Raw genomic sequence first — 25,909 nt, forward strand, 5'->3', positions numbered from 1 at the left:
GGTGTATGTATAGAAAAAAGGTATAAAAGAAACTAAACATATCTTAGCTGAGTCTACAAACCTTAAGTCTGCAATTTATACTGTTGTTGTGTCCTTAGGCAAGACACTGCAACAACCTTGCTCATGTGTGGTTTGTGTGTTTGCTGAGAGTACAGTCTGTATCATCAGAGTATTGGAGTATATGGAGATATATATATAAACTATTATTGTCATATCTTGTCTTCTGATGTTATGTTGTGCTGCCTCCCTTTCCTCCACACTTGTTTGATATCACTCCAGTTCCTAAAAAGGGCTGCCCTGTGAAAGCCCCAGAGAGCAGAGAGAGAGAGAAAGAGAGAGGGAGGAAGAGAGATTGAGAGAGAAAGGAGGGAAAGCCCCCATCCATGCGTGTTGTGGTTTGAGACAGAGGCAAGAGCACGGCGCACCACAATGGGGTAAGAAAAAACTTTGTGTTTTGGATAAAGTTTAAGCTAAAACCGCAGCTAAAAGACAAGTTATTGCATGATTCTCATATGACACGTAAACAGTTTATTTTTTTTCAAGAGTAAGTGATTCTCTGAGTGCTTTCAGGCTAGTCTATAAATGACAGTAATGGAGCAAGCAGAAAGAGCAGTGCTTTAGAAGATGTGAAAGTGTTATACCACGCATGACCAGTAGGCTCCAGAAAGTTTTGCCTGCGATTGCATGAATATCAAGTGTTTTCTTTTTCAAAAACTACAGAAAATGGCCATTTATAATGTTTGTTGTGTGGGTATTGGGCCCACTTTCACTTTCTCTGCTTATAAATGTTTACAGAGACATGGCAACAAGCGAATAGCTACTGAGGAATGTTTTTCTATGCGATTTTTTCTATGACAAGAAAAAAACGCAATAGCATAATTTCCAACATTTAGTCAGTTTATATGTCTCCTGCTTCTGCTCTCTATATTGCTTGGTAACATAATTTATACACTTTCTGATTTCTGACTATTTAAAGGTGCACTATGTAACTTTTTGGTGGAGAGTCTGTCACCTGGTTGTTTCCATAGAGATGTTGTTGCTTTCTCTGGAATATTTAACAGTGTGACATTAAACTTCTCTCTCATTGGGAACAAGCAGGTGATATCGCCAGGCCAAATTACAGGTCAGAGGTGCGGAAAGGAGACTCTGCTTACAGTAAGAATGCATATTTTCAAGCACAGACAGGCACATGGTGGACCTCCAACCTAAATGTTACATAGTACATTTTTTTGTATTACCAAGTACCGTCAGTATTCAGCCCTGCGACCGCCCCTCTCTTTATCTCCGCAGCTTTAGCGTGGCTTTGTAGAGGATATTTTTTCACGCCCACAGAAGCTAGCATAAACAATCACACAAGATCTCTTAAAAGACAATGTCAGTACAGTGCCACCCACAGTCGGCTTAAGGACTTGGATGGATTGAGTCTTATCCAGCATTTTGCCCATGACCCACATTTTAAGAAACCTCACCTTTGACCTCTGATGACCTTTATGGATTGGCTGCCATGAAAGAAACGGGCATTCGTGATTGGTTGACTGGTCAGTTTGAACCTTTTGAACCATATTTTGCATCATTTAGTATTTTTACCACATTTTCCCAGTACATTCTTAGCATTTTTGCACTTATCTTGCACTTAGCGGCTTATCAGTGCTAGCTGGTTGCTACCTAATCCTGGAGATTAGTTGCTTCTGACTATATAAGGCCTTATTTGTACATTTTACATGGCTGTAAAGTGGAAATGTCCTAAGAAGCAGTTAGCTGCATTAGCAGCAATGATGTTTTGGAAGTGGGTTGATTTTATTATATTACATGATATCTTATCTTATGTCATATTATATAGGCTACAGAATTTGTATTAGATTTATTTGTTTTTAATGTTTTTAAATGTTTCTTGCCATATTCATTATAATCTGTTCATATTATATCCCATTATTTAATGTGATCCTGTATATTAATTTTATACTTGATATTGTGGACTGATTGCAATTCATTGTTGGAACAGTAGGCTGCAGCATTCTTTACCTGAACTTGCTTTGCAATTGGGTCTGTGGCATTCAAATATGGCATGTAGATTTTTTTTTTTCTCTTCTTTGACACAGATACAACACATATTATTTTTTTCCATATTTAGGCAGATTTAACAAGAAAATCTAAACTTATCCTAACAAATGTAATGCTTCAGGTAACTTAAATGATTTTTACCACTGTAACTTTTCTGGCGGATGGCCTGTCACCTGCTTGTCTCCATGGAAATGTAATTGCTTTGCTTGAAATGTAGATACTAAACCTATCTATCTTGTGTTTTTGTAGGTGTTTTTATTGCTAAAAGAATACCTTGAAAAACATAAATAGATACGTTTAATGCTATATATTACAGGCAAAGCAATAACATCTCCATCAAGACAAGCAGGCAGTGTACCCTCCATCAGAAAAGTTACATAGTGGACCATTAAATACACTGTTAATTATTTAATTGATTATTTTTCAATCAATTAATTAGTAGCTTTAGTATTAGTTTGCATACTTTTTGGATACTTGTAGCCTCTATGTTGTAGACAGAATCTTGTGCCACTGTCAGGCCAAAAAGTGGCAACAACAATAGTATCAACCAATCATTCATTATTATTTACCCTGAGCTTTACCATTGTAACTATTGTAATGGTTGTCTATTGTTATGTACATTTTCTTATAATTGAAATTATTTTAAGAGTTTTGTAGCATATTTTAGCTTTCTTGACATTTGCAAAGCTGTCAGAAATCTACTGCTACCGCCACCATAATACGTGTTGAAAATGGGTTCCAACTACCAATTATTTTAATAGCTGACAACAATATTTTTTTTAAGAGCCAAGGAAATTCTATTGTAACTGATGGTTTTCAGAACTTATATATTTACAGATAAAGTGTGTTATTTATGAAAATTCAGAAATTGTTGACACTTTGATGTGTACTGTACTGTATTTGTTATAACACGATCATTTGTATGTGTGCTTTTGAGTCTGTAAAATCCAGATAACAATTTCACTGACAAAATGTGACTATGATAGGGTTGTCAGAAGTATTGAAAATCAGATACTAATCAATACTAAAACTAGTATCGAAACTATACTAATTTGAGTAAGTATCAATACTAAAAAAGTGACATTCACAGGACAGAAATGAACCTTTTCTGAATAGCTTTAGAATGATCTTGAGCTGCAGCAGAACAAGCATAAGACCACATAGACTAGTAAATGCCATTGGACCACTATGGAACCTACCTGGACGTGAGTGATTACACAGATACAACACCACATGTTAATATAAAAGAAAGTACTATTGCTTAATGTTGAAAATCACATTCGATTACCTAAAGAGTTTTTTGTTGGTTTTTTTTTCATTGTGGTGCTGGAATTGTTATTGAGTATTGAGTCTATTCCTTAGTATTGAAATCCAGTTGGGAATTTTAGCATCGTGACAACACTAGACTACAATACATTTGTTCTAGTTTGTCCTAGTTTAAATGTTTTGTTGTTTTTTTTTGTTTTTTTTTGTTTTTTTTACCACGATTGTCTCTCCACTAGTGTACTTCCATGCTCTATTTCTGACCTCCCGATTAACATAAACACTAGCTTTGGTACTGTTTATAGAAGGATATATTTGTTCTTTGTCGAGTGTACAGAACAGTCTTTGGGGCCCGTAGCTGTGACTAATGGACCCCTCTCTTAGACTTGATTTGGATTAGAGGCTGGACTGTTATACTTTCTATCAGGGGAACATGTAAGCAAGGGCCATGTGCGTTCTATCACCATGCCAAAGACAACCGCGATTGAAAAAAGTAGGTCAAAAGAGTATGTTGTGTTTTTGTTGTTTTTCTCACACACTCAGAGCTTGTTGGGTCTGGAATTTCTATAGTAGGTTCTATACTGTTTTAAGTTTAGATCAACAAATATTTGTGGAGCCACATATAGTTCCCATGTGATCATTCTTAATGGTCCTAAATTGACTCTTGTGAGCTTTAAGCCATGTTATAATGTTATCTCATTCATTCATACTTATTTGAGTAATCCTTTATTTTTAGTCTGTCTACAAGTTCAAATGCTCTGTTCCACATTGTGATCTCATGTAGTGGTAGTTCTCAAGTTAATAGCTACCTATTCCGATATTACTATATGACATCACAAGGTGGAACAGCGTGTTTTCTGAACTCAGCCTAAATATACAGGGTTTAGAGTGGTAAACATGTGTGAAAAATACTAAATTTACAGTACAAAATACAACTCCAGGTATGTTTTTTTCTGAGGGAACAACATTATAACCTAAATCAGAAAATAGCTTAATATGGGCCCTTTAAGCTCTGTTTGAGGATGAAGTTGATGCTGGTTTGAAAAGCTTTATTGTTCGATAATCAGGAAATGCATGGTTAGTTGTTGTTAGCGTTTTCGTCGCAGCACTGGTCTTAGAGAGTTGTGAAGAGTGCTTTTAAACTCATCGTGATGAATAATTAGTACGATCGGAATACATAATGTCAGTGAGGAATAACTTGTTCTGTTTTTCATGTTTTTAAGACAGTAAAAATCTGCTACAGTGCCTTTAAGCTTATTCAGTTACTGGTGTTTATTATTATTATGCAAAAAAAAACTGCATACTATATTCTTGTGAGCAAACTCGCCTCTCCACAGATGTAACCTGGCCTGGTAGCCTCACCTGCTTGTCTCCATGAAGATAGATATGTTTTTTTGGCAAGGCAATAGCATCTCCATGGAGACAAGCAAGTTGCAAATTCTACACACCTTTAAGTACAAAATGTTATACTAAGCAGACCTCTACACTGCATGTCATGGTACGGTCATGAACCTAAGTTTTCCGCTTCTGAGGTTAACTGTCATTCCATCATTTTAATGTTTACGTCTTACTGGGAAAATTATTCAATAAATCTTTAAGTGGACAAATAAACACACAGTTGCTTGGTCAGGTGCACACTGGAAAAAAATGCATAGTTGAGTTTTCGGGATAGATTTACTGTCGGAAGGCACTGTACATCACTAATCTTATGGGAGGTTTGGAATTGTGCGCAGAAGTCCTTAAGAGTTCTTTGAATGGGTCATAAAGCAATCAGAATCCTGTTACATCCCGCTGCAGTTAGCATTCCTCAGTACAGTTTACACTCGCTTTTATTATCTTCAAAGAATGCATTCCCCACTGCCTAAATAAATCCTGGTTTCCATAATAGTGGGATCAACATATTTGTGCTTTGGAAAGAATGTAGTGGATTCGTAGACTTGTAGAGTTATTTGCAGACATTTAAGCTACATTTTATTGTGTTTATAAAATGCATTATGTAAATTTTTTTTTAAATTTATTTATTGCTATAGCAATGGTACAAATTTTTCATTCTTCTGAAACCCAGGGATGTAGAATTATGTTGAGGAGATTTTGTGTTAATGGTTAGCAATTGTGTCTTGTGTCTTGTGCAAAAAGTTAACAGTTATTGTACTGATTGATTCACTTTTCATACATTTTGACAAGTTGTCATTTTGACAAGTAAATATTACCTCACATTCTTGACTCTTCTTCAAGAATTTTTGCCTTTTCCTGCCAAAACAGTGCAGTGGTTAAAATTCTCACCTCGCAGCAAAGGTCTAGGTTTGATTCTCAAATGAATGGGGATTGAGTCTCTCATTAATGTTGTCCTTGTGCATAAGATATACATATAACATTTATGTAGATTTCAAGTTAAATCAAGTGAAAAGTAATGGAACAAGAACAGACCCTTGTGGTGCCCCCTTTTTTTTACTAATTTGTCACCAATCTGTTTTTCTATTGTAAACTACCCCCAGACAGCTGATTTGACGTTACCACTTTTTTCCAGCAGCAGGTGTACTTGTAATCAAACAGTGGCAGTTTTTATCATTTTTGATTATATTGTTGTGTAAGTGAAATGATAAAACCATTATCGGTGCTCCTCTCCAGTTGTCTATATATGCGTCTGCCATACTATAAATGGCCACTCACTCAGTGTTCCAGTTTGAAGTCCATTTATTTATCTCACATACTTCAGCACTTACTAGCAGATAATATTCATAAATGTCCTTGGGAAGTTTACTTTAGTCGACACCTTGAAAAGCACTAGGAGCATTAGGAGTTCTAGGCCACTGTTAAGAGGGATCAATAGATAGTTAATGTTTCAGTGGACAGTGTGATATTAAGGTATGTGTACAGTTGAAATGCTGCCAAGATAACATAGTGTGCAGTTTTATATAATATGACATGATATGCCACCTATCATAAAATCATTATCATCATAAATGAATTATAAAACATAGGAGAATGGAAATGTATCTATACCATTTGTAGCTTCATTTATTACTGTGTGTTATGTTAATACTGTGTCTGGAATGTGTCCTGGCATTAAATTTATCTTCAACTAAAGGTGTTTTTATTTTTCAGGAATAACTGCGACTTGGCCTGATGGCATTACCCACATGTCAGAATGAATAAACATGGTTGATACCACTTAACACTATTAAGAATAATTATACATTATTACACAATTGCTAGTGAATTTTAATGTGTTGAATTGAAAAACTAAAATATGAAATTGTGTTGTAATCAGTAGTCATCAAGAAGTCTATAAAATATGTAAACAAGCACCAAATATGATTAGTAGTTGTTATTTCCAGTATCTGCTCTGTGTAATAATTGACAGGGGATTAGATTGTATAGTGTAGGCCTGTGTGGACACTGTGTTGCGTTCAAGGTGCTACCCAAACACAGCAAAAAAAAAACATACCTTATATACAGAGTTACAAGTGTCTCTCCACTACTGTCGCATACATGACATGGGAACACACTGCACAGACAGAAAAACATGTTCAAATAATTATTATAGTAAACATGACATAATGAGTTATCTTTTGGGTAAAAAAGTTAAATTTGTTTTGTTCCAGTACAGATAAATAGGAAAAAGCAAGGCAAGTTTATTTGTACAGCACAATTCGCACACAAAGTAATTCAAAGTGCTTTACAGAATAAGAAAGACATTGAAATCACAATACAACAAATCAAAATATAAATAATCATCCTAAAATTAACATTAAAGGAGAGGTACAGAATAAAAACCTTTCAGTCATATGCACAGCTAAACAGAAACGTGTTGAACCTGGATTTAAAAATGGTCAAAGTAGAGGCCTGTCTCATATCAAGACTGGTTTTAGCTGCATAAAGCTGCAATGCTGATTCCCCATGTTTAGTTGTAACCTACTAGAGACAAATGCATGGATAAGTCTTTTTGATTTTTGCCATGTTTTTTAGATGGTAAAAAGCTGCAGATGTTATTGGTTTGTGTGGCTGTTAAAGTTCAAGTCTGAGTCCATTATTACCCCTAGATTTCTAGCCTGCTTTGAAGGTTTTAGAGAGAGATTGGAGGTGAGCGTAGACACTTTCTCTATGTTTCTGTGGGCCAAAGACTATGGCCATGTCCCAATTCGCCAAACTGGCCTTAGGATCACCATTCGAAGTGTGCATCGAAGGGCAGTTCCCATTTCAACGCACCCTACTGAATGCGCCCGACAAACCTGCCCTTCCCTTTTCACCATTTCCACGGAGATCAGACGTAACCGAAGCGTGCATCCATGCACACTTCACGCACTTCTATATCCCATCATGCACCGCAACTACACAAAAAAGAGAAGAAAATTATGTCCGCTGCGCATTACACATTCAAATGTTCATACTGGTTTACCTCATCTACAACAGTGTGACATGAAACTGTTAAATCTGAATAAAGATAAGTACAGGCCGTGTGTTTGATGATTAAAAAGAGGGGAGTTACGTGGAATAAAGGAATGTGTAGTTATTGCTAGACAATAAGAAGACATTATTATCATGAGAAATTATTATTGCAATAAGAATAATGTAAGAATGTTCGTTTCTATTGTAAGCGTCAAAGACCAAGAGACTGAAGACTGAAACATAAAGTCAGAAGGTTTTATGAGTTCCACACAGGTAATGTGAACAATGAAGCAATGGACTCTCCAGAAAGGACAGAAGAGAGTCCTGAGATGTGCACAAAATCTTCATGTGTTCCAGTACATTCCATATGTCTGCGCCCCTCGTGGGCATGTGCCATTTACCTTAGTGTTAGTAAGTCAAGATACTATGTAGCGCTGCACTGCTAGAAAATACTTTACAATAATAATATGAAAAGAACTGGTGCGGCATAGAAGGGAAACAGTGCCCTCTACTGTTATTAAAGTGATGTAGCAACTGGCCAAAATACCGAATGTTAAACTGCAATATCCCACTATATGTACAACTAATCAGTGTTCTCTGGTTTATAGACTATGAATGTAAAAATTATATTGTTACCTCTGTCTCTGTTATTACATTTTCACAAGGTATATTTTGTTAAAGTTATGAAGTAGCTACAATTGAGAAAAAAATCACCTTGAAACTTATATTTGCCTATTGATATTCAATCTAAAAAAAAAAAAAGAAACAGCTGTGACAACGACATCTTGGCTTTTCTTCTATTAAATAATAAATCATTAAAAATAACGTACGTAATGTACGTATCGTATGCTCAAAGACAGCAGTGGAAGTGCGGTCCGTGGTGTGGGCCTGTCCCACTTCAGCAAGATGGCGGCTACACTGAGGAGGGCAGATTCTCGCCCGGAACCTTCAAACTACACTTTGAAGAGTACTTCGAAGGGTCCCTTCAAAAGGTGCATTTGGCGAATTGAGACATGGCCTATGACTTCAGTCTTGTCTGAGTTTAGCTGGAGAAAGTTGTTTTGCATCCACACACTGATCTGTTGGATGCAGTGGCAGAGTGAATCCACTCGTCCATATTCACCTGCTGCCAGTGAGACATAGATCTGAGTGTCATCTGCATAGTTGTGGTAGCACACAATACCAGCATGTAGAGATTGAACAGCAGGGGTCCCAGGATAGACCCCTGGGGCACCCCGCAGGTCAGGGACATTTTATCTGAGACACATTTTCCAATTTCAACAAAGTACTCCCTGTCTTCTAGATAGGACTTGAACCAGTTTAGTGCCATACCAGAGATGCCCACCCAGTCCTCTAGTCTCTCTAAGAGGATCCCATGATCAACAGTGTCAAAGGCAGCACTCAGATCTAACGGGATCAGGACTGAGACTTTGCCTGTATCAGTGTTCAGGCAGATGTCATGTGTCACCTTGATAAGAAAAAAAGCAACTCTTAGGGTCAAAATGAGACCGCTGTTTGCTGTCTGGATTTAATTGAATGTAGGAAGTACATTGTTAGCATGGTAGTTGTTGTTAGCATCACCACCATGAAAAGCGCTTATATATTAAATGCAGTGAATAGCATAATTAGGATGCTAGGATGGTGAGGAATAAGTTTGGACCACTGCAAACCTGTTTTTAAATTTTTGAAAGTGTGTTTTTCAAGGTATTCAGTTACATCTACATGAGAATGTTCTATAGTAAAAGTAATGCTTTCAGTCATACTTTTGGGAGACGTTGAGGGTTTAATTTCCCTTTATGAAGCCAATACATGCCCACCTTCTGCTTTCCAATCACAGCTCAATCTCTTTCCAGTTTGGCCTTGTATTTTCTTCAGACAGCTGCAGCTAATGTCCTTATATTCCTCCTGAGTGGAGTTTGTGTCGTTTCTAATGGCTACCACCAAAACACCTCTCCTCAAGGCCTCATAGATTAGTGTCAACGTGAATCTTTTAAGTAAGTACATCACCTTACATAATAGGTTTCTCCATTATACAATGGCAAACCATTGCTGACACAGCCGTAGCCTTTTCAAAATTAGGAAGATAAACACAGTGATTGCTTTTGACAACAATTACCACAAATACAAAAATGAGCGAAGATCTACAATAGGCTCCATGTTTATACCTTGGCCCTAATGGATGCATTCCAGATGGGGATATCCTTTTTACTGTGCCTGAGTTATAGGAGGTGTTACGAAGGTGGAAAGTGGCGTAAATTCAAAAGATAATTGAGATAAGAGCTTTCATGGTTTGAACATGGAAATGTAAAGGATTCTTTGTGTTCTGGGAGATAAATCATCAAAGAGGGGGTTATAAGAGAACACTGTAAAAGCAGACCTAGAGATGTGCCAGGGATTGAGCACTGAAAGACAAGCCAGAAACATGTACAAATTAAAAAGACCAAAAAAAACAACAAAAAAAACCCAACTAAAAAAAACTAACCAACTAAAATGACACATGCATCCCTTGACATCAGTAATCAAATTTTGTGTTATGTTTAAAGAGCCCATATTATGCTATTTTCTGATCAATGTTATAATGTTGTTTCTTAATCAAAAACATACCTGGAGTTGTGTTTTGTTTCATTCACACATGTCTAACACACAAATCTTGCATATTTAGGCTGAGTGCTTCTCTCAAATGGAAAACACATGTCACGTGGTAATACATTAAGTGCTCCACTGTGTTTTTAAACTCCATACACCTTTACAAGAATCTTTTGGATAATTTCAGCCCTGGAATCAATCACTACTAAATTAGAGATAAAAGGTAGCTGTTAACATGAAAAATATATGACATCACAAAGTGGAACAGAGCATTTTGAGCTTTGGAGATGTAAACAGAGTACTAATGCAGGATTACTCAAACAAAACACAACCCCAGGTATGTTTTTGAGGTAACGGCATTGTAACTTCTCTTAAAGCTCAAAAGAGTCAATTTTGTGTATTATAGGGCCTCTAAGCAAATAGTTTATTCTCCAAGTTACGATAAGCTGTTTAGTTTCTCTTTTACTTTTTTTTTTTTCCTTACTGTGGATTGTGGCCAAGTGTTTCAGTCCAATAAAAACAACTTTTCATAACTGTTAACCATGTTATGATTGTTTCCTCTTCTCATTAGCCCTCTCGAAGTTGTATTTGGAGTGATTCGTGCATGTTCAACCAGTCTTTAATCGTTTATTTTCAAGACACCATATTGCCAATCAGTCCCCTTTGTTTTAAGTGAATATTGTGATTTAAAATGTGCAAATTATAACATAATCATTCATGGATGTCATAGATTATAATGTTAAAGAAGTATTGTTTAAATACTATAGTAATCCTGACTGTAGATTTATTTTTAATTTAAATACTCGTAATTTTCTTCCAGGGATTGAACCACCAACCACAAAGCACAATTCCAAGTGACCTGTTAGTGATAGAGCTATGTCTGCTAATTGTACCAATCCATATTGATAACTAGATTGGCAACATCTATAAAGTTATACAATCTTCAGTATTACCGTAGAAATTCTCTAGCATCACTCTCCACCATCATTTCCCCAATTTCAATTTTCTTTTTCTTTCGTTCATAAGCTGGTGTGTTGCCTGTGTAGAGTCCCACTGAGACCGATAGCAGCGTCAGTTTGGATGGCACTTGGTAAACTGTGAGCTCATCTGCATAGCACTCATCAGAGAGAGAGAGAAAAAGAGAGAGCTAGAGAGAGATGTCGAGAGAGAAAGAGGGAGGGGTGGGAGGGTTCAGAGAGATAGAAAGAGGGAGAGAAAGACAAACAAAGAGAGAGAGGAAGAGAGAGAGAGAGACTGAGGGAGAGAGAGCTTGAGAGATAGAGAGAAAGAGAGAAAGAAAGACAGGAGAGATAGGAGCGCTATGCTGGAGGCTGTTTCAAATGGGGCTGTCATCTTCAGGCATTTAGTCTACAGTGTGGGGGCAGAAACACAATCACAACTGGCACAGGAGGAGGGATGCAGACTTTAGTGTCAATACTTCTCAAACTCTACGGTACAAAGTATTCTTCCTCAACTAGTCCTAATCAGACTATTTTTTCCCATTCAAAAGATAAAAAATTTAGTTTGAAATTATTGCTGTGGCAACAGTCCTAATTTTTCATCGACTCTGGCTCCAGTTTATTTTCTATTAAAAAGCTGTCCTCACTGCCTCTGTAACGGTTCCTGTCAGGCTCGTTATTTTTGTCCTAAAATGTTTGTATTAACCAGCTCTATATGATCCTGGGGTTTTGATTTTTTGCTATTTTGTCTGTAAATCAAGATATGAACGTTAATAACAGACAAATCAGGCGCCTTCTTCCCCCGAGGTAGCTCCCACTACACTGTTAATCAAACCTGTTGCTAAGCACCTGCTCCCTGCTAAACCAGAGGTGTGGGTGAGAAGGAGTGTTACCTTCATTTGCCCCAGTAAATGTCAGTCTCGGTGAGTTTCATTTGACTGGAACGACACATTCACTTAGTCCACTTCTTTAACCAATCTATGGCTTTAACATGCTAGTTAGCTTCTTGTTTTCTTTGTTTTCTTTGTTTTACAGGTAGATTGATGGCTGATGCTTACTCCTTTATTTGTGGGTTTCAGATGACATCACAATATTCTCTAGGCCAGTGATATTTAATACAAATGAGGGCATGTAAAATTAATATTGTTAAAATGCAGTTGTAATATTAAAGCCGCAAGCGGCGATGATAGCCCTCGCCCCCCGCGCGACCGGTCCCCTGCCCGACCGCCCGGGGCCAGCCACTGCCCCCACGCACCATTTTCCCCGCCCGGCCACCCCACGGCCGCAATCCGCCCCCCTTCACACAGTTTCTATATAAATATGTGTGACTAACACATTACAATGGCTGTGCAAGGTGTTGAACCGGCAACCGCGTACATAATACAGGTATGGTGTAATTGACTTTTTTGCCCCTTTTAATGCCCACAATTATCTCCCCAAGTTTCATGCCAATCGGACAAAGTTGAGTATTTTACAAATACTGTAGGGGGCGCTATAGTGTTCATTTAGATAACAATTAATAGTGCATTCTATTAATACCCTGATATCACATTTGTGATGAGAATTTCAGCTGTCTAGAACCATGTATGTGCGTGTAAGAAATTTTTTAATGTTTTTTTTTTTTTTTTGAGTATTCGTGCCCCTGGTGGCCAAACGTGGAAAATGACTCATGGCCATAATGTAATTTTTTGTTTCTTCTGATGCCACCGATTTATTCCCCGAATTTCAAAGGAATCCGATAATGTTGGAGATTCACCTCTATGGTAGGGGGCGCTATAGTGTTCATTTTGATTAAAATTAATATTGCATTCCATTCAAGACCCAATCTCACATATGTGATGTGAATGTTAGCTCTGTAGGGCAATGCCTGTGGTCGTGAGAGGACATCGAAAAAACAGGAAACGAAGGCGTATTTCGGTGGCGGCGTACGGGCGAACCGTGTGGAATTCGGAGAAAACGTGGATAACTTCTGAAAACCCATGTGTCTGGATGTGGCATGTGAAATCTGAGCTCATTTGGACCAAAAACCTGAGACTAGTAGCGTTTTGAAAACACGCTGTGAATGAAGTGGCAAATTTTTGATCCAAAATGGCCGACTTCCTGTGTGTCATACAGCAGTGCTTCAATTCATATTTATGCTTGTCCCCCCATTCTCTATCACTGTTCTGATTTTTGTGTGTGTTTTCCAAAATAAACCAGGCTCCTCTCCCATAGGGGTGAAATTTTAGGTGGTGCCGTCGAGTCAGGGGGCATGGGACATTTTGGCGACACATATTTTATGAAATTTTTTGCCGAGCCGGTCGATCCTATACCCCCATGTGAGACTTTTCGTGAATGTTCAAGGGGTGAAAAATGCAATTGTTTTGGCGGAAAAACGAAGAACAATGTTAATATGCAGTGTGGCCCTGAGCTGTGTGGCTCTGACTCTATATGAGAGGGGTCTGTGGCTTTGCACCGGCAACCACGTACATAATACAGGTATGGTGTAATTGACTTTTTTGACTCTTTTAATGCCCCCAATTATCTCCCTAAGTTTCATGCCAATCGGACAAAGTTGTGTATTTTACCAATACTGTAGAGGGCGCTATAGTGTTCATTTAGATAACAATTAATAGTGCAATCTATTAATACCCTCATATCACACGTGTGATGTGAATTTGAGCTGTGTAGACCAATGCATGTGAGTCTTTGCGCCCCTGGTGGTCAAGTGTGAAAAATGGCCTATGCCCGTAATATTATTTTTTGGTCCACGTCATGCCCCCAATTTATTCCCCGAATTTCGTAGGAATCCGATAATGTTTGCGTTTCACCCCTATGGTAGGGGGCGCTATAGTGTTCATTTTGATTAAAATTAATATTGCATTCCATTCATGCCCCAATCTCGCATATGTGATGTGAATGTGAGCTCTGTAGGGCAATGCCTGTGGTCGTGAGAGGACATCGAAAAAACAGGAAACGAAGGCGTATTTCGGTGGCGGCGTACGGGCGAACCGTGTGGAATTTGGAGAAAACGTGGATAACTTTTGAAAACCCATGTGTCTGGATGCGGCATGTCAAATCTGAGCTCATTTGGACCAAAAACCTGAGACTAGTAGCGTTTTGAAAACACGCAACGAAAAATTTGGCGAATATTCGATTCAATATAGCCGACTTCCTGTCCGTCCTAGGGCCGCACTATGATTGGCTTTTTTGCTTGTCTCCATGAGCTCTATCACTGTTGTGAATTTCGTCAAGCTAGGGCGAAAAATGCGTGTCGGCTCCCAATTCATTTTAAAATTTTGAATTTTCTAGGTGACGCTGTCGAGCCAGTGTGTGTGGGTCATTTTCGTGATGCATATTTTCTTGAATTTTTTGCCAAGCCGGTCGATTTGATACCCCCATGTGAGACTTTTCGTTGACGTTCAGGGGGTGAAAATTGCGATCCCAGGGGGGGAAAAAAAATAATAATAAGAAGAAGAAACCCAGGAAGAACAATGCCCCTCGCCATCACTTCGTGAGTGGCGAGGGCCAACAAGAAGCTCATGAGTTTAGTCACTACAAGAAATCATCAGGTTCAGCATTTACCTTTTAGATATTTCAGTACAAGTACAACATAATCAATCGGGAAAACTGGCTTTTGTCCCCTATCTGGCAGTATGACATCACCACTTGGTAGAATCTGAAAACCGCCTGTTACTGTATTATACAGTACAAGTTTATGAAACACTACCTTGGTACATTCATACACACCACAGCAAAATTGGAACTAAAACTGGAGTCGACCAGGAACAAACCAGGAGTAGAGCAGGACCAAAGTCTATATCAGGACTAAACTTATAAATACATTCACAAATAATTAATAATAACGATGTAACTATAATTCTCTGACATACATGGGAACAAAGTTGGCTAAAACTATTGGATGGATGGGCTGTAGAATACTTTCCCACTGGAGACAATCTCTTTGACTAATGAGACTTCCACTTTAAGGTTAAATGTCTCAAATGTTTGAACTTTCCATTTACACACACACAGACACACACCCCCACATACATACACACACACACGCGCGCGCGCGCACACACACACACACACACACACACACACACAAAAGATGGATTTTAACTAGAAAACAATTTTAGAATTTTGTTTCCATGACTAACAACTTGTTGCACTTGTTAACCTTTTTCGAACAAAGGAGTTGTGTGTTCTGCCCTTGAATACAGCCCTTTTTGAAATGGCATTTGGAATGTACCGATTTTTTATCTGACAAGCCAACATGGAGATGATAATTCTTTGCCTGGAATGGTCCACAAGATTGCATTAAACTTATCTTTATTTTCTTAAGTCCAGGTCTTTTATTGCTTAAGATAATACATTGAAAAACACGCAATCTTATTGTGAATGAGCTTGTCTCTAAACAGATCTGACCTGTAACTTGGCTTGGTGCGTGCTTGACTCCTTGGAGATAATTAAGTGTAATGCCATACTGTGGAACATTCCTATAACTTTTCCAAGTGGCTTTAATGGAAAATTTTGTGCACCTTTAAAGTAACACACCTTCTTCTATAGGCTCAGCATTTATCACTTGGTTTATTTATTTTTACAAATGAAATGCACTGTACCTGATTTTTACTGTCTTAAAAATTGGAAAAACAGAACTAATTTGTTTTAAACAGTTCACAGTGGCCCAAAGTTATTCCTCACTTTCTTATGCATTCCAATGATTCACTGCGATGAATCACAACATTTCACAACTTTCAGAGCTTGGAGTGGAGTTTTGCCATCACTGCATTAAAGCCAAAATCAACTAGCATGCTAACAGCATTTTCCTGATTCTTGGACAACGAAAATGCTTCAGTTAGATAATCCCTCAGTTGTCCAGGTCTGATCCATAATAAAAGCCAAAGTTAAATCAGAACTTGGATGAGCAGCAAAATGCCTTCATTCCTACAACTTTTTGTCCAGTTGACAGATTTAAATTCGTTTTTTATTACTGACCTTTAGAACCACTTTTACAATTTGTACTGGGGCGAGACAAATTTTGCTCAAATACATTTAGAATCAGTTACAGCTGTTTTGAATCAAAACATCTTTAGAAGTGTCACGGCCTTTATATTACTTCATACTTCTGCACTGCATGCTCCGTCAAACTGCAAAACCATACACATACTAACAATGAGTTCTTTCAGCAGCCCAGGAAATTGCACTTTTGTCGTGTTTTAAATCTTGCTATATTTTCTACAAATCCATTTAGATGAAAAGAAAGTGGTTGGCCCCAGTTGTTTGTCCATACAAGCCAGAAAGTTGTGGAGGTTATGAGGAAAACACTGACTTTGAGATTTGCATTGCTGTGCTGGGTTGCTGCTTGTTGTCATTTGCTGGAGACATTGCACAGACGCTGGGCCTGGTCTCTGTCAAACATGTGCAAGAAGGAGGTGAACCATAAATGAGCCGATACCATATTACGCAATTTTCTGATCAATGTTATAATAATAATAATAGTAATAATAATATGTAACACTTGAATAGCGCTTTTCATGGCTGTCAAAAATGCTTCACAGTTCAAGACAGACAAAATACAAATGAAAGAAATGGTTATTTGAAGACTATTTTGAGTAAGTGAGTTTTCAGGGCTTTTTTTTTTTTTTTTTGAAGAGAGGGAGTGTGGATGAGTCTCTGATGTGTTTGATAGGGAGTTCCAGAGGGTGGGGGCGGCAGCGGAGAAGGCTCTGTCCTCCCAGGTCTTATGTTTAGTCCTGGTGGAGGGGGGGACAGGAGGTTGGCATCAGCTGGTTGGAGATCACGCTTGGGTGTGTTGTGGTGGCAGGGGAGGTCAGAGAAGTGTGCATGGGGCCTGGTTATGGAGGGACTGGAACACATAATGTTGTTTCCTCGTCAAAAAACATACCCAGAGTTGCGTTGAGTTTCATTCACACATGTTTAACACACAAACCCTACATATTTAGGCCGAATTCTTCTCTCAAACATAATCATTTCAACTGTGGAATTTCCAGTTCCTGCTAAATATAGGGTAAAAGTTAGCTGTTAACTTGAAAACTACCACTTCATGACATCACAAGGTGGAAAAAAATTGAGCTTTGGAGATGTAGACAAACTAATGATAAAGCGTTATGCAAACATATGTGAATGAAACAAAACACAACTCCGGGTACAACAACTTTGCTATCTTTTATCGTAATGTGCAATAACATTTGAGAGTGTCGTGTGATTGGCGCAAACGGCTGTTATCAAGAGAGGCTGACTGTGCCCTTGTGTGAAAGTACTGTGAATCTCTCTCTGCTTTGTTGACTTCCTCTGCTGTCTGTTTACTGAGAAGCTCCAGACGGAAGACCCTGAGGCCAAAGTCTACACGCACACACTGCACAGAAGACACAGAAATATATGAGGCATCAGCCGCACAAATGTCTCCTACTTCTTTCTGCTCTGTTTGATTTCATACGGCACGTGCGGATGGCCTCAGCTTACGTAATGATAATGCTAGTGCGTGCAGTGGCTACTGTATGCTGTCACTATGGTTTATGGTGATCCATGTCCACCCTTTTTGAGTCTATTATTGTTTCATATTTATTCTTCTACGTTACTGTCTGAAGTTAAAGTGGCTGTACGTGATTTTTTTCCATGTATGTACTGAGCAACATTTGCCTTGCCCCAGTACAATTTTGTTTGAAAAGTACCTCTTAGAGTACAAATAAGACCATGAGTGATGTATGCAACTCCTTATAAAAAGTTTTACTGTTCAATAAGGAACTGCACATTAGCATGCTAGTTACCACTAGGGCCTCAGAAAATTGTAAAAAAGTGTTATTAAACTCATTGCAGTGAATAATCTTGGGAATATGTTAGGAAAGTACAGCCATTTTTAAGGCTGTTCAATGTAGGTACAATGCTAAAGGTGACTACAAGTTGCTAAAAGCTAATCAAAAACTATGTGAAGAAAACATGAAATCTTAGCTTTTAAAGAAAATATGATTTCTAACAAATGATGATTTTTTACAAATAGATTTTTGGGTCTTGTACTATTGCAAGACAGGGTCAAATATGCTAGCTAGAGGGCTACAACAATTCATTTGAATAACCATAACAACAGATGATTAAAATAATTGTTGAGTCTTTTATCTGGAGTAACAGACACATGCCATTTGCAGCCACAAGCACCATTAATAAATCTAAATGAGACTAGTATACAATGGTGGAAGAAGTACTCAATTATGTTATTTAAGTAAAACATAAAGATACCAGAGCAACAAAAAGTAAAAGTAAAAGTATCACATGAAAAAGTATACTTATACACAATATACACATAGAAAATGTAAAAGTATTAAAGTCCCCCCCCCCCCCCCCCCCCCAAAAAAAAAAAAAGTACTTATAGAGTAAAAAACAAAAGTATTTCGCACAATTTTTGAGGTTTTATGAATCTTCAAATGTATTTCAAAAAATGATTTGTGCTAAATTTTGTGGACTAGTAACATAATATAATATTTCTTTCCTAGCTGTTTTTATTTGTTTATTTATGTTTGCCCAAACTAATTGTGTTAAAAATAAACCTTTTCAGCAGGTCTCAAACAATAATCAATAATACTTTTACTTTTCAGTCCTGCTCAAAAATGTAGTAAAAAGTATCCACTTTAAAATCTACTTGAGTAAAGTACAGATAACTAAAATTTATACTTGTATTAGAATACAAATATATTATACATATCATATATTTTGTTATTTCCATTTGTAAATATTCTCTATCACTAAGCACCCATTTGGGTGCAGTTTGACTAGACTTATTAAGTCTAAAAAAAACAAAACTAAACTAGACTTCTTAACTACTAAAAAAAGAAATCGTAAGTGCAATCCAGAGCCGCATGTATTGATCAGAGGCTAAAATACAAGTGAAGTCTTTTATTGTTTGTATTGTCTCTAATATCACAATAAATAAATAAGCATAAATAAATAAAATAAAATAAAATAAAGCAGAAGCATCCATTCCATGTAAGAAATATGTTTGATAGAATGTGTTCGTAACTCATACAATAGCACCCACACATATTACATCACTCTGTGTTCAACTTCATACAACAGAAATGACTCATCTGTCACTGCTGAGAATACATCATGTCATACAAGGCCAACACCTGCCCCTATACAGTCACCAATAACGTTTGTTTGTATTCTTCTTTCAAATGTGCACAGAATTTTTCCACACGGAACAAATGCATTGACTAGCATTTGTTCTGAACTAAAATAATTCCCATATTTGTGCATTATACATTTAACATTGCGAGAGAAGGTCAGTGCCTCAGTTATTCAGATTTTGCTGCCTGCTATTAGAAGCTACCATGGGATTTTATTTCATTTATCTTTATTTATACAAGGAGAGTCCAATGAGGTACTCAGACTCTCTTTTTCATGGGTGCCCTGCTAACATACAGAACAATACATTACACATTAGAAACAGGTGCAGGTGCTTTTATAAATATTTACCACCAGATTATTACAATGCATTTGTGGCACCAGTGTGTCCAGTTTTGCATGTCTTTGAAATGTATTCCATCTTTGGAAAGCATAAGCAGGCTTTTTTTTTTATTTAGACAATGATGAATCTTGAATCTTATATTAAAGGTTCGTGGGTCAATGTTCAACAGGCAAGTGAGATATTCAGGCAGTCTGTCAAGTACAGTACTCTTTTATAAATACATTTTATACAGTGCTGTTCTCTTCTGATAGATAGCGATGGCTAACTTTTAAATTCATTGCCTGTTATATCTATGTAATCCCTCACCCTCAGTCGTCTAGGTATGATCCATAGTAAAAGAAAAATTCAATTCTAGACAGTTGGAGTGAAGGCATTTTGCTGCTCATCCAAGACACTTCTTCAGTTCTAGCCAGATTGCTGATGGACACTGCCTTATATCTGATAGATGTGATAGATTTGATTATATATATATATATATATATATATATATATATATATATATATATATATATATATATATATATATATATATATATATATATATATATATATATATATATATATATATATATATATATATATAATTCTGAGGTATGTATTTTAAAGGATAAGTTTTCATCAAGCCAAAACCCAAGATATTTATAGATGGTGAATTTTTTTCTGGTTTCATGCCATTGTCAGTCTTTTTTTTTGTTTTTTGTTATTTGTACACATGAGAGGTGCAGAGGTGTGCTGTTAGATTTTAGCACTTTGCCAGTCAGTGATATTCCACAGGCGGTTTTAAAGGTTAAACAAAATGTACACTATTGCCTGTGCTATTTTATTACAATTGTTAATCTCATTAAGCCCATACTTTTTTCTGTCTTGGATAATATCATTTAAGTTGCAAATGAGATGTCCATCAATACTCACAAACAAATGTGAAGTGGTGTAATGTGGGAAATACACTACACACTCCGGCCACCAGACGTCGCCAAAAAGACTATATTTTACAGTACATATTATTATGACAGGCTTATTCACCTTATCCCGGATGTTGCCATGGGCGCTTGGTTTTGCATGGGGCTGCCAGTCTTGAAAGCAAATAAGTTATACAGACTATAGAGCCTATAGAGTTTTAAAGCCTCCCAGAAAATTGGTGCTTTGTTGACTTGTTGTTGCACGTAAACATAGAATGTTTTACACAAAATCAATCTAATTTATATCATATTTTAGTGGCAAAACCTCTCCCTAATTCTTCATCGAAATTATTGGGGCTCCCGCTTAACTGAAAGTGGCACCACAAATAAATTAATTTACGACAAAAGTGGGCGGGGCGAAATAAGGTCAATGAAAATCAACAGTATTCATATTTTAGGTTACAGTACTCAACGATATTCATATTTTATGTCTATACAGATCTACCATTGTTGATTTTATTTTATTTTTTTTACTATCAAACTAATCTATCTAACTAATTTAAAATGTAAAATTGCATAATGTAACTTTTCTGGTGTAGGAAATATATATATATATATATATATATATATATATATATATATATATATATATATATATATATATATATATATATATATATATATATATATATATATATATATATATATATATATATATATATATATATATATATATATATATATATATATATATATATATATATATTGCTTTGTTTGCAACGTTTCATCTATTTTGCATTAAGTACACTGATAAACCTGCATCCTTATACTGTGAAGTCTCCTCTTCCTCAGATCTGACTTGTGAGGGTCAGTTGCTTGTCTGGGGTAGACAAGTTTAATCCCTACTGCTAAACATTACAGAAGACAAATAAGTATTAGACCCTCCACAAATTATTGTGCCACAAGAAGACCTATTGTGCTTGTGTCTGCATATAGTTATCTATGACACCCGTGGATCATTATGTTATAATTTGGACATTTTAAATCGTAACATCCATCTATAATCCACACTAGAACACTCAGGTTCCCAGTAGGAGCTTATGTCACTGTAAACGGCATCAAAGCAAAGAGCCATGAAATTGTTGGCTCCTCCTATGGATAGCTGTGCATCACATTAGCAAGTAGTGGATTTTTTTTCATTTGTACCAAAACGACTACATGACACTACCAAATCCTACGTGTATCACTTATTAAGAAAATAAAATTAGAGAACTAAGTAGAGAGCAGTGGGCGTGGCCGTGAGGTGAAAAGTGGGGTTGATCAGTAATATGGCATCTTGAAATTAAGCGCTTGAAGATGACTCAAACCTGCCCACTTCACTCCATTCACTCCAAAACAACTCTGAGAGGTTAAATGTGAAAGGGAAACAACTATAACATGATTAAAGCCTGGAAAAGTCGATTTAGCATCAAAATGACAAAAAAGATGTTAACTGTTTTTAAGAGAAATGAGAACTAACTCATCATATGCACTTAAAAAAATCTAACCGCTCCCACTAACCAAAAGGTTTGCAGTTGGACCCCCATTGGCTTTACATATGAACAAAACCTTGAGCAAGTTAACTTTGTCGTGAACAGAACTGTGTCTCTGCTGATGTTTCTTCCGTCTAATGCGTTTGAGAGCAGAGCCTCTCCTGACTTGTCTGTCCTCCTCCTCCTCCTCCTCCTCCACCTCGTCCTCTCCACCCCCGGTTCTTGAGCACAATCATAGCTTATAACAATCAGCCAACAGCAGCCCACACTCCACTTGTGAGCCCCAAGGACAGCGCTCTGCTGTGGGCTCTGTGTGCTGTGTGTGACTGCAGACTCACACAGTCACACAGACATGAGGAGACAAGCTGGAGATGTGTGGATGGATGTAGTCTGTAAACATGTCTGCACAGCTATTGCATATTCTAAGGTTTTATTAGAATCTTTGAGTTGGATATACTAATAAAAATAGGTTAGATATAAGCAAATAAATGATGAAAAATCAAATAATAGATTTAAGTTTTTGTTCTGTTCCTTGTCACAATCATAAAAATTAGTACAATTTAGCAGTACCTCTTCCAAGCCTGGATTAATGCAGATGGTGGCAAAGCAAAAAATAGGTTTTGTTATTGTATTCTTTATCCTAAATCTTTACTTGTATTGTTAGGGATCTCTTTGACTTAACCTTTGTGATACTATCTGTTATTACAAACAGGTGTATCTCTTGTCTGTTACCTATGAGACGATGTGTCCAGTGGGGCAGAGGGGGCCTGGCCAGGATATATATATGTATATATTACATTAGAGTTTTGGCCTGTAACATGTAGCAAATAATGAATATGCAAGACTCATTGTACAGATAGTTTTCCAAATGCATTAATTCAATTCATAATTCATTTATTAAATTTCAGTTAAATAAACACAGCAGAAAAACTTACATTCAGTTTTATCAAGTACCAAATGATCAACAACTTGTTGAAAAGGTAAAGTGAACAAGGTTCACCCTTACCTATTTTAATATAATTTGGTCATGTTCGGTGGGCCAGTAGTTTGCCCATGTCTGGATTAGACTAAACTGGTATGATTGTTTTGATGATATAAATACACTGTATGTATGTTCATTTGTCAGCTGAGGGCGAGACAATACTATTAGGGACAACAGCTCTTTGACGAATGTGTGCACGATTGATTCAATAAATCTGACTTTTTGATTCAAGACAACTTCTCTGTTGATTTGATATTTTTTAAGGTCTTTATTATTAGAAATTCTGCAACAGTTGCAATAATGCCAAAAGAAGGGTATTAGTGGAAGAAACTCAAAGAGGAAAATATCTGTTTTACCAATTAAATTAATTATTAAGAAACATTAGAAGAGTTACAACTATGCCCAACATTAAGTCTATCTCCATGGAAACAAGAAATAAAAAAAAGTATCTAAATAAGTTGTTGATAAATAGATCCATCCCGTGGAACATTCCAGGCAACCTAAATACGTCTTCATGAAGACAAAGCAGGTTATTCAGTTTAACTTTAAAATTTGACAAAGCCAAATGAAAGATCTGCTAGAACGTACAAAAGTGAGTATAGTGTGCAATGTGCAGGCTAATAATAGTAAAGAGCAACTTAAAGGTATGCTGTGTAACTTTTCAGGCCACCTGTTTGTCTCCATGGAGATGCTGCTTCGTCTAGAATGCTTAACATTAATGCAGGCTTGTTATGCAAAATCCACTTTTCACAGCTTTTAACCATGTGATAGATGTTTCCCCTTCTTATTCACCCTCTCAAAGCTGGATTTAACATGATTCATGCATGTCTGAGCAATCTTTATACTTTTGTATTCGAGACGTCATTGCACTCAACAAACTACTTCGCGGCTCTTTGTTGTGATGACATAAATATATCTATCTCCATGGAGACAAGCAATAAAAACAGTATCTAAATAAGTTGTTGATAGATACATCTTGTGGAACATTCCAGACAACATACATGAAGTACATCTTCTTGAAGACAAAGCAGGTTATGCAGTTTAACTTTAATTAATTAAATTTGCGCCAGAAATGTTACACAGTGCGCCTTTAAATATTCAAATGAGTCTATAGGTAAGAGGACAAAATGAGTTCTTCAGTGACACCTGAATGTTTGTGTGTTGTTTTCAGCACAGATAGGCAAAGGCATTCTGGCAGGAGAATATTTTTTGCAGTCTATCTAAACCATTCAAATCTTGATACACTTATTTGCTGGGAACTTTTCGCTCATCTCAGCCTCTAGAAATAAGCCTCTATTTTTGCATATCCTTTCCATGTAGTTTGCATGGTCAGACACTACTCCCTAGTTCAGATTTGCCATAATCGCAGCTGTTTTACATTTCCCCACCATTTGCGTCACAATTCGGGTAAACAATACTCCCTCCAATACGCTTATTGGTCAACCTAATCAAGAGCACACAAAGTAAAGAATTTCAAGGGGACCTACATCTGCTGTCCTTTGTATGGACTCCAGCGATTGACATAGACTAGTATTGGCTCTCCGTGCTAGCTCATTGGGGGGAGGGTGGAAGAGGTTGGTTGGGCTGCTACCCCCCGGGACGTCCGACCACCATCTGCCTGTAAGGTTACACCGGCAGTGGGGGCGCAGGGTCCAACTGGGTGCACCCCTGAGACTGAGCAAACGAGAGCAGACACCAGCCACTATCAATAACACTGCAGCCAATACTGAGGCTTAATTACAATGGGTGAATTTTTTTTTTTTTTTGGTTAATTTTTGGATTATGTTGCCCAGAGATACAACGTGGGTACAGGTGTAAAGATATATATCAGATTGAATAAAAAGTTAAAATGGACTAGCAACAAGTTGTTACATCTACTACCGTGTATCTGTTAGTGTCATCTTGATAATAGCTATGCTGCAAATATCTTCACTCCCCACTATTGCCAGTAGAGGGAGTTTAAGAAAAAAAAAAAGGGCAAATGTGGTTTAAAGGATGTTTGAAAAGGCGAATTAAAACATAATTTTAGTTTAGAATATGAGGAAGTTGCAGGTTTGATTCCCACTGGCTCCTTTAGGTTTTTTTGTCTTTATTTTGACATGTCAAAAGATTGCACTGTCCCTATCAAAATAATGCATCCATCCATCCATCCATTTTCTTCCGCTTATCCGGGGCCGGGTCGCGGGGGCAGCAGTCTAAGCAGGGACTCCCAGACTTCCCTCACCCCGGACACGTCCTCCAGCTCCTCCGGTGGGACCCCAAGGCGTTCCCAGGCCAGCCGAGAGACATAGTCCCTCCAGCGTGTCCTGGGTCTTCCCCGGGGCCTCCTCCCGGTGGGACATGCCCAGAACACCTCCCTAGGGAGGCGTCCAGGAGGCATCCTGAGCAGATGCCCGAGCCACCTCAGCTGGTTCCTCTCAACGTGTAGGAGCAGCGGCTCTACTCCGAGCTCCTCCCGTGTGACCGAGCTCCTCACCCTATCCCTAAGGGTGCGCCCGGCCACTCTGCGGAGGAAGCCCATTTCAGCCGCTTGTATCCGCGATCTTGTCCTTTCGGTCATTACCCAAAGCTCATGACCATAGGTGAGGGTAGGAACGTAGATTGACCGGTAAATCGAGAGCTTCGCCTTCCGGCTCAGCTCCTTCTTTACCACAACGGACCGATACAGCGACCGCATCACTGCAGACGCTGCACCGATCCGCCTGTCAATCTCACGCTCCATCCTTCCCTCACTCGTGAACAAGACCCCGAGATACTTGAACTCCTCCACT

At 37.6% G+C, this 25,909-nt stretch overlaps 1 protein-coding gene across 1 annotated transcript in view; it reads left to right on the plus strand.

Moving 5' to 3' along the window:
- Nucleotides 1-401: 401 nt before the first annotated feature.
- pde5ab (phosphodiesterase 5A, cGMP-specific, b) overlaps nt 402-25,909 on the plus strand; it is a 92,326-nt gene continuing 66,818 nt past the window's right edge. Inside the window, exon 1 of the mRNA XM_055229182.1 lies at nt 402-434. Coding sequence (XP_055085157.1) covers nt 430-434 — 5 coding nt within the window. The 5' untranslated portion in view covers nt 402-429. The remainder of the gene's footprint in view (nt 435-25,909) is intronic.

This window comes from Periophthalmus magnuspinnatus, chromosome 18, assembly GCF_009829125.3.
Source record: "Periophthalmus magnuspinnatus isolate fPerMag1 chromosome 18, fPerMag1.2.pri, whole genome shotgun sequence".
Classification (NCBI taxonomy): Eukaryota; Metazoa; Chordata; class Actinopteri; order Gobiiformes; family Gobiidae; genus Periophthalmus; species Periophthalmus magnuspinnatus.